The sequence below is a fragment of the Scardinius erythrophthalmus genome (genome assembly GCF_964197995.2).
Source record: "Scardinius erythrophthalmus genome assembly, chromosome: 7".
Classification (NCBI taxonomy): domain Eukaryota; kingdom Metazoa; phylum Chordata; class Actinopteri; order Cypriniformes; family Leuciscidae; genus Scardinius; species Scardinius erythrophthalmus.
In genome coordinates this window covers 754,472-766,971 of record NC_138227.1, presented here as the reverse complement: position 1 = coordinate 766,971, position 12,500 = coordinate 754,472, and the positions used below count along the sequence as shown (strand labels likewise).

The 12,500-nt window shown below is 44.0% G+C and overlaps 1 protein-coding gene across 4 annotated transcripts in view; it reads left to right on the top strand.

Annotated features, from left to right (window-relative positions):
* Nucleotides 1–12,500, top strand: part of sik3 (SIK family kinase 3) — a 63,992-nt gene that overhangs the window by 29,266 nt on the left and 22,226 nt on the right. For all 4 annotated transcript variants that reach the window (XM_081371495.1, XM_081371494.1, XM_081371497.1 and 1 more), the window contains 3 exons: nucleotides 10,354–10,504; nucleotides 11,099–11,251; nucleotides 11,904–11,977. In XM_081371495.1, the coding sequence (XP_081227621.1) occupies nucleotides 10,354–10,504; nucleotides 11,099–11,251; nucleotides 11,904–11,977 (378 nt within the window). The remainder of the gene's footprint in view (nucleotides 1–10,353; nucleotides 10,505–11,098; nucleotides 11,252–11,903; nucleotides 11,978–12,500) is intronic.

Here is a 12,500-nt window from a genome sequence, read left to right as displayed (position 1 = left end):
TCCAGTTCACTCTAAACAACTCTCACCTAACCAAAGTCCCTTCCAGTTCTCTCTAAACAACTCTAAACAACTCTCACCTAACTAAAGTCCCTTCCAGTTCACTCTAAACAACTCTCACCTAACCAAAGTCCCTTCCAGTTCTCTCTAAACAACTCTCACCTAACTAAAGTCCCTTCCAGTTCACTCTAAACAACTCTCACCTAACCAAAGTCCCTTCCAGTTCTCTCTAAACAACTCTCACCTAACCAAAGTCCCTTCCAGTTCTATCTAAACAACTCTCACCTAACTAAAGTCCCTTCCAGTTCACACCAAACAACTCTCACCTAACTAAAGTCCCTTCCAGGGCACGTATCCCTAAAGAATTTTTGTGCAAAAAGTGGCTCCTAGCGGCCAAATTCTAAGAAAATTCTCAGAGTCATGACGTTTTCTTAAAATTTCCCCTAAAAGTGACACGAAAATCCCAGTTAATATAAAAGCTATTCCTCAAGATTCCTAGCGCTTAAAATGGCTCCTAAGGCGAGATCTGCTAAGAGCAGGGAAGAGGACTTTTAGTGGCTTAGAAGTTCCCCTAAGCAGCTGCACAAAATGTGTTTGTAGGATATTTGTTAAGCCTTCATAAATAAACCAGCCAGCAATCACAAACATTGATAAAAGCTGAGCCGTATTACCCTCGTTAAAGAGCAACTTGCAGGTTAAATTTATAACTGAATTAATACTTGATATTGTCTGAAGAGGTTTTTTAAAAACACATATGTAGAAATTACTAATGAAATCTAATTGGTTGTAGAGATTTTGATGAAAATGTGCTAGGCTCTGGAATACGCCTTTCCCCCTATAGCAACGCGTCATATGACGTATGCCGAGGTAAATATGAGCTCGCGTTCAGCCAGCGCTCTCATTGTGGGTGTAGTAGTTAGAGCAGTAGTGAGCGACAGAGAAAGTTTTAGATCGAGTTTTAGAGAAGCCATAATGGTAAATGATTGTGTTTGTGCTGGTTGCACAAAATCCAGCCTGTCAGGACATCGTGTCCATCATTTTCCTTCTAGGAAAAACAAGGCTTTTCGTTCTTGGGTGCGTTTTGTTCAGGTGAAGAGAGCAGACTTCACTGCCGCGTCTGTCACCGCACACTCGGTCGTTTGTGGCGCACATTTCACTCCGGAGAATTATGCACACATCTTCGGGTTCTCCCGCCGGATGTAGGCGCGAGCACAACATCAACTGGCAAACGCAATGTAAGCGGAACGAAACTGAGCTACTCGTTATTGTGTTTGTGTGGACTGTTTATCAGTTTGGACCAGTGCAGCGCGAGCCTGATCAAGCAACACTGTAGCCTAACTGCGAGATCCAGTAAATAAAGCATTTGAATTCGCCACTGAAGTAATAACATCGCTGCGAGATCTAGTGAGAAATATTCACATTTCTCCGTTATTAACGGATCGAACAGCGCTGACGTGGAAACCAGGAATAAACATTGTGCAATGAATGAACGAACTATCCAGTGTCCACAGATCAGCAACATTCACCATGGCTTTACTGTAGTAACACTAACTGCAACCATGGAAGTTTGGCATTTTCCACTAAGGCCCAGTATGCATCCACCTCCCTGCAACACTGACTTTCCTCAGCTGTAAACATTGCCTCGCATTTCCCACACAAGCACCTATGGAACAAAAAATGTTAGCAGGAATAAATATCTCTCTGTCTCTCGATGAGAAACCGCTAAGTTATATCACGTAACGTTAGTCTGGGCGGATATTAATGAGCATGACAAACGCCTGATCAAAGCTTAGTTTCTGTTATTGTAAGTTCCAATATGTTCTGTCTAACATTAATCCTGGCCTGTCCCTGCTCTCTTGGCAGCCTAGCAGGCTCATAATTGTATGGCTGTGGTCCGTCAACAATTTTCTCAGCGTCCGAAATGTCATTGCAATCCATTTTTCTCTGTTGTTTGAATCGACCGCTCTCCCTCGTGCTACGTCACGACTCTCGCCCGTCACGCCCATTTTCAGATGCGGAAGTAAAATTTTCTCACAAAAACGACTCCAGAAGCCACTGTAGCGTATTTATACATTTTTTTTTAAGAAAATCTAGTTCCTACATTATTTTTCTATACATTGACTTGTTGGGTCTTCTAACCTGCAAGTTGCTCTTTAAGACCACACTGAGTTGTAACGTTGCAATTTCTACTTCATTAAGGACAGCCCCTTGAGATAGGCCATCTTGTTTTCAATGGGGTCCATATGGGAGTGAAAGTACAAAATATGCCAGCTAGGATATTAATATGAGCAAATAAGACACAAATCATTATTTGAACAGGGTGTAATGAGCTTAAGTTTTCACATATTTTAGATTCTAATGTTAGGCTATAACCCCTACAGCTTACTATTAATTTTCCAGATATTTTCTTGAATGTGAAATATTATTTACAATTACAGTCTGCATAAGATTAGAGTGTATAATTATGTTTATTGATTTGAGGGTACATCCTTTGCTCATTATCACCAAAAGTTCATTTTCATCAAACTTGTAGGATCAACCAATCACGGCTTTTGAAATGATGACTCATACCTAGCAACGGGGTCAACCACACCTCCTCACTAAGATAGGATTTTCCATCCATTCCTTGCTCAGAGTTCACTGAAAATGTTCTGGAATCACTTCTAAGCTAAAACTCCTGGCAAGGAATTTTTAGGTTAAGTTAGGAGCTCTCTAAGAGGATTCTCAGAATCTTTAGGGATACGGGCCCAGTTCTCTCTAAACAACTCTCACCTAACTAAAGTCCCTTCCAGTTCACTCTAAACAACTCTCACCTAACTAAAGTCCCTTCCAGTTCACTCTAAACAACTCTCACCTAACTAAAGTCCCTTCCAGTTCACTCTAAACCCCTCTCACCTAACTAAAGTCCCTTCCAGTTCACTCTAAACAACTCTCACCTAACCAAAGTCCCTTCCAGTTCTCTCTAAACAACTCTCACCTAACTAAAGTCCCTTCCAGTTCACTCTAAACAACTCTCACCTAACCAAAGTCCCTTCCAGTTCTCTCTAAACAACTCTCACCTAACCAAAGTCCCTTCAAGTTCACTCTAAACAACTCTCACCTAACCAAAGTCCCTTCCAGTTCACTCTAAACAACTCTCACCTGACTAAAGTCCCTTCCAGTTCACTCTAAACAACTCTCACCTAACTAAAGTCCCTTCCAGTTCACTCTAAACAACTCTCACCTAACTAAAGTCCCTTCCAGTTCACTCTAAACCCCTCTCACCTAACTAAAGTCCCTTCCAGTTCACTCTAAACAACTCTCACCTAACCAAAGTCCCTTCCAGTTCTCTCTAAACAACTCTCACCTAACTAAAGTCCCTTCCAGTTCACTCTAAACAACTCTCACCTAACCAAAGTCCCTTCCAGTTCTCTCTAAACAACTCTCACCTAACCAAAGTCCCTTCAAGTTCACTCTAAACAACTCTCACCTGACTAAAGTCCCTTCCAGTTCACTCTAAACAACTCTCACCTGACTAAAGTCCCTTCCAGTTCACTCTAAACAACTCACCTAACTAAAGTCCCTTCCAGTTCACTCTAAACCCCTCACACCTAACCAAAGTCCCTTCCAGTTCACTCTAAACCCCTCACACCTAACTAAAGTCCCTTCCAGTTCACTCTAAACAACTCTCACCTAACTAAAGTCCCTTCCAGTTCACACCAAACAACTCTCACCTAACTAAAGTCCCTTCCAGTTCTCTCTAAACAACTCTCACCTAACTAAAGTCCCTTCCAGTTCACTCTAAACAACTCTCACCTAACTAAAGTCCCTTCCAGTTCACTCTAAACCCCTCGCACCTAACTAAAGTCCCTTCCAGTTCACTCTAAACCCCTCACACCTAACCAAAGTCCCTTCCAGTTCACTCTAAACCCCTCACACCTAACTAAAGTCCCTTCCAGTTCACACCAAACAACTCTCACCTAACTAAAGTCCCTTCCAGTTCTCTCTAAACAACTCTCACCTAACTAAAGTCCCTTCCAGTTCACTCTAAACAACTCTCACCTAACTAAAGTCCCTTCCAGTTCACTCTAAACAACTCTCACCTAACTAAAGTCCCTTCCAGTTCACTCTAAACCCCTCGCACCTAACTAAAGTCCCTTCCAGTTCACTCTAAACCCCTCACACCTAACTAAAGTCCCTTCCAGTTCACTCTAAACAACTCTCACCTAACTAAAGTCCCTTCCAGTTCACTCTAAACCCCTCTCACCTAACCAAAGTCCCTTCCAGTTCACTCTAAACAACTCTCACCAAACTAAAGTCCCTTCCAGTTCACTCTAAACCCCTCACACCTAACTAAAGTCCCTTCCAGTTCACTCTAAACCCCTCACACCTAACTAAAGTCCCTTCCAGTTCACTCTAAACCCCTCACACCTAACTAAAGTCCCTTCCAGTTAGGGGTTGCACGACTACTGATTTCTGCTAGTCGATTTCTTATCAAAACAATACTCGAGTTACTCGACTACTCGTGGTTCATGCTACTGTAAATGAAAAGACATGAAATAGCTAGATCTTATCAATAAACATTATTAATTCATAGCCTAATGCAACAATTACATAAGTAAACTCTCAAAACATTATAATTATGACATTTCATTTTAAAATTTTCATGTAACAGTCTAAAGCCAAATAAATAGCCGTTCTTACCTTTCATTTCAGACGGGGCCGTTCACATATCGCGTCTTTTTCGCGCTCAAGGTTGACATTTCAAATGTAGGCGCGCGGCGAGCGCGTTCATAATGGAAGCAACGTGGTGCGCTAGTTTTTCCAGGCGGGTTTTTCCTTCTCATCTCCAGAAATATATATAGTAGTAAAGCTAATGCAAGGGCTAGAAATCAATTAATCCTTTGCTGATACTTCGTCGTCATCATGGAGAGCGCAGTTCATGGTTGGTTGCATAGCAACGATAGACGCCATGGGAGCGGGAGCGCAAGCGCTTGTAGGAGACAGCGGCACGGCTGCGCTTTCCACACGTTTTTAGACGCAATATGTGAACGGCCTCTTGCAGAGTTGGCCAATTACTATATTTTTGTCATGCTTGATGAAATACTTCCACACATCTGACGTGTGTTGTCTGTTGGTGACGTTCGCCATTTTTAATTCATTTATGGTTAATGGACGCTCGAGTAGTCGATTGTTTCCGACGGCGTCAAATAGTGGTTGAAGTAGTCGATCTATCGACTACTCGACTAGTCTATGCAAGCCCTACTTCCAGTTCACTCTTAACCCCTCACACCTAACTAAAGTCCCTTCCAGTTCACCCTAAACAACTCTCACCTAACTAAAGTCCCTTCCAGTTCACTCTAAACCCCTCCCACCTAACTAAAGTCCCTTCCAGTTCACACCAAACAACTCCCACCTAACTAAAGTCCCTTCCAGTTCACTCTTAACCCCTCACACCTAACTAAAGTCCCTTCCAGTTCACTCTAAAACCCTCCCACCTAACTAAAGTCCCTTCCAGTTCCAGTTCACTCTAAACCCCTCTCACCTAACTAACGTCCCTTTCAGTTCTCTCTAAACCCCTCGCACCTAACCAAAGTCCCTTCCAGTTCACTCTAAACCCCTCCCACCTAACTAAAGTCCCTTCCAGTTCACACCAAACAACTCCCACCTAACTAAAGTCCTTTCCAGTTCACTCTAAACAACTCTCACCTAACTAAAGTCCCTTCCAGTTCACTCTAAACCCCTCTCACCTAACTAACGTCCCTTCCAGTTCACTCTTAACCCCTCACACCTAACCAAAGTCCCTTCCAGTTCACTCTAAACCCCTCCCACCTAACTAACGTCCCTTCCAGTTCACTCTAAACAACTCTCACCTAACTAAAGTCCCTTCCAGTTCACTCTAAACAACTCTCACCTAACTAAAGTCCCTTCCAGTTCACTCTAAACAACTCTCACCTGACTAAATTCCCTTCCAGTTCATTTTAAACAACTCTCACCTAACTAAAGTCCCTTCCAGTTCACTCTAAACCCCTCTCACCTAACTAAAGTCCCTTCCAGTTCACTCTAAACAACTCTCACCTAACTAAAGTCCCTTCCAGTTCACCCTAAACAACTCTCACCTAACTAAAGTCCCTTCCAGTTCACTCTAAACAACTCTCACCTGACTAAATTCCCTTCCAGTTCATTTTAAACAACTCTCACCTAACTAAAGTCCCTTCCAGTTCACTCTAAACCCCTCTCACCTAACTAAAGTCCCTTCCAGTTCACTCTAAACCCCTCTCACCTAACTAAAGTCCCTTCCAGTTCACTCTAAACCCCTCTCACCTAACTAAAGTCCCTTCCAGTTCACTCTTAACCCCTCACACCTAACCAAAGTCCCTTCCAGTTCACTCTAAACCCCTCACACCTAACTAAAGTCCCTTCCAGTTCACAACAAACAACTCCCACCTAACTAAAGTCCCTTCCAGTTCACTCTAAACCTCTCGCACCTGACTAACGTCCCTTCCAGTTCACTCCAAACAACTCTCACCTAACTAAAGTCCCTTCCAGTTCACTCTAAACAACTCTCACCTGACTAAAGTCCCTTCCAGTTCACTCTAAACAACTCTCACCTAACTAAAGTCCCTTCCAGTTCACTCTAAACCCCTCTCACCTAACCAAAGTCCCTTCCAGTTCACTCTAAACAACTCTCACCTGACTAAAGTCCCTTCCAGTTCACTCTAAACAACTCTCACCTGACTAAGGTCCCTCTCAGTTCACTCTAAACAACTCTCACCTAACTAAAGTCCCTTCCAGTTCACTCTAAACAACTCTCTCCTTACTAAAGTCCCTTCCAGTTCACTCTAAACAACTCTCACCTGACTAAAGTCCCTTCCAGTTCACTCTAAACCCCTCGCACCTAACTAAAGTCCCTTCCAGTTCACTCTAAACCCCTCGCACCTAACTAAAGTCCCTTCCAGTTCACTCTAAACCACTCTCACCTAACTAAAGTCCCTTCCAGTTCACTCTAAACCACTCAACTGACTAAAGTCCCTTCCAGTTCACTCTTAACCCCTCACACCTAACCAAAGTCCCTTCCAGTTCACTCTAAACCCCTCACACCTAACTAACGTCCCTTCCAGTTCACTCTAAACCCCCTCACCTAACTAAAGTCCCTTCCAGTTCACTCTAAACCACTCTCACCTGACTAAAGTCCCTTCCAGTTCACTCTAAACAACTCACCTAACTAAAGTCCCTTCCAGTTCACTCTAAACAACTCTCACCTAACTAAAGTCCCTTCCAGTTCACTCTAAACAACTCTCACCTGACTAAAGTCCCTCTCAGTTCACTCTAAACAACTCTCACCTAACCAAAGTCCCTTCCAGTTCACTCTAAACAACTCTCTCCTTACTAAAATCCCTTCCAGTTCACTCTAAACAACTCTCACCGGACTAAAGTCCCTTCCAGTTCACTCTAAACCCCTCGCACCTAACTAAAGTCCCTTCCAGTTCACTCTAAACCCCTCACACCTAACTAATGTCCCTTCCAGTTCACTCTAAACCCCTCACACCTAACTAAAGTCCCTTCCAGTTCACTCTTAACCCCTCACACCTAACCAAAGTCCCTTCCAGTTCACTCTAAACCCCTCACACCTAACTAACGTCCCTTCCAGTTCACTCTAAGCCCCTCTCACCTAACTAAAGTCCCTTCCAGTTCACTCTTAACCCCTCACACCTAACCAAAGTCCCTTCCAGTTCACTCTAAACCCCTCACACCTAACTAAAGTCCCTTCCAGTTCACACCAAACAACTCCCACCTAACTAAAGTCCCTTCCAGTTCACTCTAAACCCCTCCCACCTAACTAAAGTCCCTTCCAGTTCACTCTAAACCCCTCACACCTAACTAAAGTCCCTTCCAGTTCACACCAAACAACTCACACCTAACTAAAGTCCCTTCCAGTTCACTCTAAACCCCTCGCACCTAACTAAAGTCCCTTCCAGTTCACTCTAAACCCCTCACACCTAACTAACGTCCCTTCCAGTTCACTCTAAACCCCTCTCACCTAACCAAAGTCCCTTCCAGTTCACACCAAACAACTCCCACCTAACTAAAGTCCCTTCCAGTTCACTCTAAACCCCTCCCACCTAACTAAAGTCCCTTCCAGTTCACTCTAAACCCCTCACACCTAACTAAAGTCCCTTCCAGTTCACACCAAACAACTCACACCTAACAAAAGTCCCTTCCAGTTCACTCTAAACCTCTCGCACCTGACTAACGTCCCTTCCAGTTCACTCTAAACAACTCTCACCTGACTAACGTCCCTTCCAGTTCACTCTAAACAACTCTCACCTAACTAAAGTCCCTTCCAGTTCACTCTAAACAACTCTCACCTAACTAACGTCCCTTCCAGTTCACTCTAAACAACTCTCACCTAACCAAAGTCCCTTCCAGTTCACTCTAAACAACTCTCACCTAACTAAAGTCCCTTCCAGTTCACTCTAAACCCCTCTCACCTAACCAAAGTCCCTTCCAGTTCACTCTAAACCCCTCGCACCTGACTAAAGTCCCTTTCAGTTCACTCTAAACAACTCTCACCTAACTAAAGTCCCTTCCAGTTCACTCTAAACAACTCTCACCTAACTAAAGTCCCTTCCAGTTCACTCTAAACCACTCACCTGACTAAAGTCCCTTCCAGTTCACTCTAAACAACTCTCACCTAACTAAAGTCCCTTCCAGTTCACTCTAAACAACTCTCACCTAACTAAAGTCCCTTCCAGTTCTCTCTAAACAACTCTCTCCTTACTTAAATCCCTTCCAGTTCACTCTAAACAATTCTCACCTAACTAAAGTCCCTTCCAGTTCACTCTAAACCCCTCCCACCTAACTAAAGTCCCTTCCAGTTCACTCTAAACCCCTCACACCTAACTAAAGTCCCTTCCAGTTCACACCAAAAAACTCACACCTAACAAAAGTCCCTTCCAGTTCACTCTAAACCTCTCGCACCTGACTAACGTCCCTTCCAGTTCACTCTAAACAACTCTCACCTGACTAACGTCCCTTCCAGTTCACTCTAAACAACTCTCACCTAACTAAAGTCCCTTCCAGTTCACTCTAAACAACTCTCACCTGACTAAAGTCCCTCTCAGTTCACTCTAAACAACTCTCACCTAACCAAAGTCCCTTCCAGTTCACTCTAAACAACTCTCACCTAACTAAAGTCCCTTCCAGTTCACTCTAAACCCCTCGCACCTAACTAAAGTCCCTTCCAGTTCACTCTAAACCACACTCACCTAACTAAAGTCCCTTCCAGTTCACTCTAAACCACTCTCACCTAACTAAAGTCCCTTCCAGTTCACTCTAAACAACTCACCTAACTAAAGTCCCTTCCAGTTCACTCTAAACAACTCTCACCTAACTAAAGTCCCTTCCAGTTCACTCTAAACAACTCTCACCTGACTAAAGTCCCTCTCAGTTCACTCTAAACAACTCTCACCTAACCAAAGTCCCTTCCAGTTCACTCTAAACAACTCTCACCTAACTAAAGTCCCTTCCAGTTCTCTAAACAACTCTCTCCTTACTAAAATCCCTTCCAGTTCACTCTAAACAACTCTCACCTAACCAAAGTCCCTTCCAGTTCACTCTAAACAACTCTCACCTAACCAAAGTCCCTTCCAGTTCACTCTAAACAACTCTCTCCTTACTAAAATCCCTTCCAGTTCACTCTAAACAACTCTCACCGGACTAAAGTCCCTTCCAGTTCACTCTAAACCCCTCGCACCTAACTAAAGTCCCTTCCAGTTCACTCTAAACCACTCTCACCTAACTAAAGTCCCTTACAGTTCACTCTAAACCCCTCGCACCTAACTAAAGTCCCTTCCAGTTCACTCTAAACAACTCTCACCTAACCAAAGTCCCTTCCAGTTCACTCTAAACAACTCTCTCCTTACTAAAATCCCTTCCAGTTCACTCTAAACAACTCTCACCGGACTAAAGTCCCTTCCAGTTCACTCTAAACCCCTCGCACCTAACTAAAGTCCCTTCCAGTTCACTCTAAACCATTCACCTGACTAAAGTCCCTTCCAGTTCACTCAAAACCACTCTCACCTAACTAAAGTCCCTTACAGTTCACTCTAAACCACTCACCTGACTAAAGTCCCTTCCAGTTCACTTAAACCACTCACCTGACTAAAGTCCCTTCCAGTTCACTCTAAACAACTCTCACCTGATTAAAGTCCCTCTCAGTTCACTCTAAACCCCTCACACCTAACTAACGTCCCTCCCAGTTCACTCTAAACCCCTCACACCTGACTAAAGACCCTCCCAGTTCACTCTAAACCCCTCACACCTAACTAAAGACCCTCCCAGTGTACTGATGTTGTATGTGTGTGTGTTTCTCAGGGCAGAGATACAGGAGGATCTTCAGAAACTGGCCCCTGGGTTTCCTCGTGTGGCCCCTCAGCCACCCTTCCCTCAGCTGGTTCCCACTATGGCACAGATGCATCTAATGCCCACCCAGAACATGCAGCCCACACAGCAGCTTGAGTACAAGGTAAAACACACTCACTCACACACTCACTCACTCACTCACTCACTCACACACACATATACACACACACACACACACACTCTCTAACTCACACACTCACTCTCTAACTCACACACTCTCTCACACACTCACTCACACACACACCCACACACACCCACACATATACTCTCTAACTCAAACACTCACTCACTCACTCACTCACTCACTCACTCACTCACTCACTCACTCACTCACTCACTCACTCACTCACACACACACACACACACACACACACACACACACACAACACACCACATACATACTCACTAACTAACATACTCACTCACACACTCACACATACTCTCTAAGTCACACATACTCTCACTCACTTCACTCACTCACACACACACACACACACACACACACACACACACACACACATACTTACTCACTCACTCACTCACACACACACACACACATACTCTCTAACTCACATACTCACTCACACACTCACACACTTGAGTGAGTAACACTACACAAGTACACCATGCTTGGGTAACTCCAGTGATGCTGATGTGATGTCCCTCTGTGTGTGTGTGTGTGTGTGTGTGTGTGTAGGAGCAGTCTCTGCTGCAGCCTCCGACTCTTCAGCTGCTGAACGGTATGGGTCCTCTGGGCCGCCGGGCATCTGACGGTGGCGCTAACATTCAGCTTCACGCTCAGCAGCTGTTGAAGAGGCCGCGCGGTCAGTCGCCGCTAGTCACCAGCCCGGTGAGATACACGCAATCCCACAATCCCTCACGCAATCACGCAGTCCCTCACGCAATCCCACAATCCCTCCCACAATCCCTCATGCAATCACGCAGTCCCTCACACAATCCCACAATCCCTTGTGCTTAGCTGTGCTTCAGAAACACATTCCATGGCATCATGTGTAGGGTTGGGTATCGTTTGAATTTTAACGATTCCGATTTCGATTCTGCTTATCGATTCCTAATTTCGATTCCAATAAGGTAAAAATAAAAACTTAGATGTAATTCACATTTAGCCTTATTGCAAAACATGTATTTGTATCTGAATATCATGTACAGAAATCAACAGGCTAAAGAACTCTTACACAAGGAGTGGTTTAAAAACACCATAGAAGAACAACTAGCCGAACTAATATAAACTTCAAGCATTATTAAAGACAATAAACACTCAGTTATTAAACAAGAACAAATAAAAAATATTTTTTTATACGATTGAAATAATACGCTTATTTAAAAAGATACGAGAGGTCTGTAATTTTTATCATAGGTACTCTTCAACTGTGAGAGACGGAATCTAAAACAAAAATCAAGAAATTTCACATTGTATGATTTTTCAATAATTAGCTTCAATGAAGTGGATTTTTGAGTTCTGATGTGTGTGTGTTTGTTAGCATCCAATTCCCGCCGTGGCTCCAGTGGACGAGGAGGGATCCGACGCCGAACCGGATCCGGAGGCTGTTCAGAGGTACGGTGTGTGTGTGCATGCAGACGCTTGTGTTTTCTCAACCAACTCCAACACACACTCCCATTCAGACACAAACAGGTGTTTGAAGAGTGTGTTGGAGCGCGGCATTCTCTGGTGGCGGTTTGCGTTAGTGTGTGTGAGTGTGTGCGAGTGTGTTGAGTGAGTGTGTTGGTTGAGTGATTGAGTGTGTATGTGAGTTTTGTGAGTGAGTGAGTGTGTGTGTGTGTGTGTGTAAGTGAGCTTCTGCTGTGCTGGGAGCCGTGGTCTTGTGAAGCCGTGAACTTTCAGTGCTTCAGGCTTTAGTCTCTCTCTCTCTCTCTCTCTCTCTCTCTCTCTCTCTCTCTCTCTCTCTCTCTCTCTCTCTCTCTCTCTCTCTCTCTCTCTCTCTCTCTCCATCAGCATCACTTTCTAAACCGCCTCTAAATTCTTCCGAGTCTAAAGTGACCTCTGACCTCTTGTGCCAGTCGACGGCAAGTTTCCCTTCTGTGGCTTTGCTTCTGTCTAATCGCTTTGCAAAAATGCC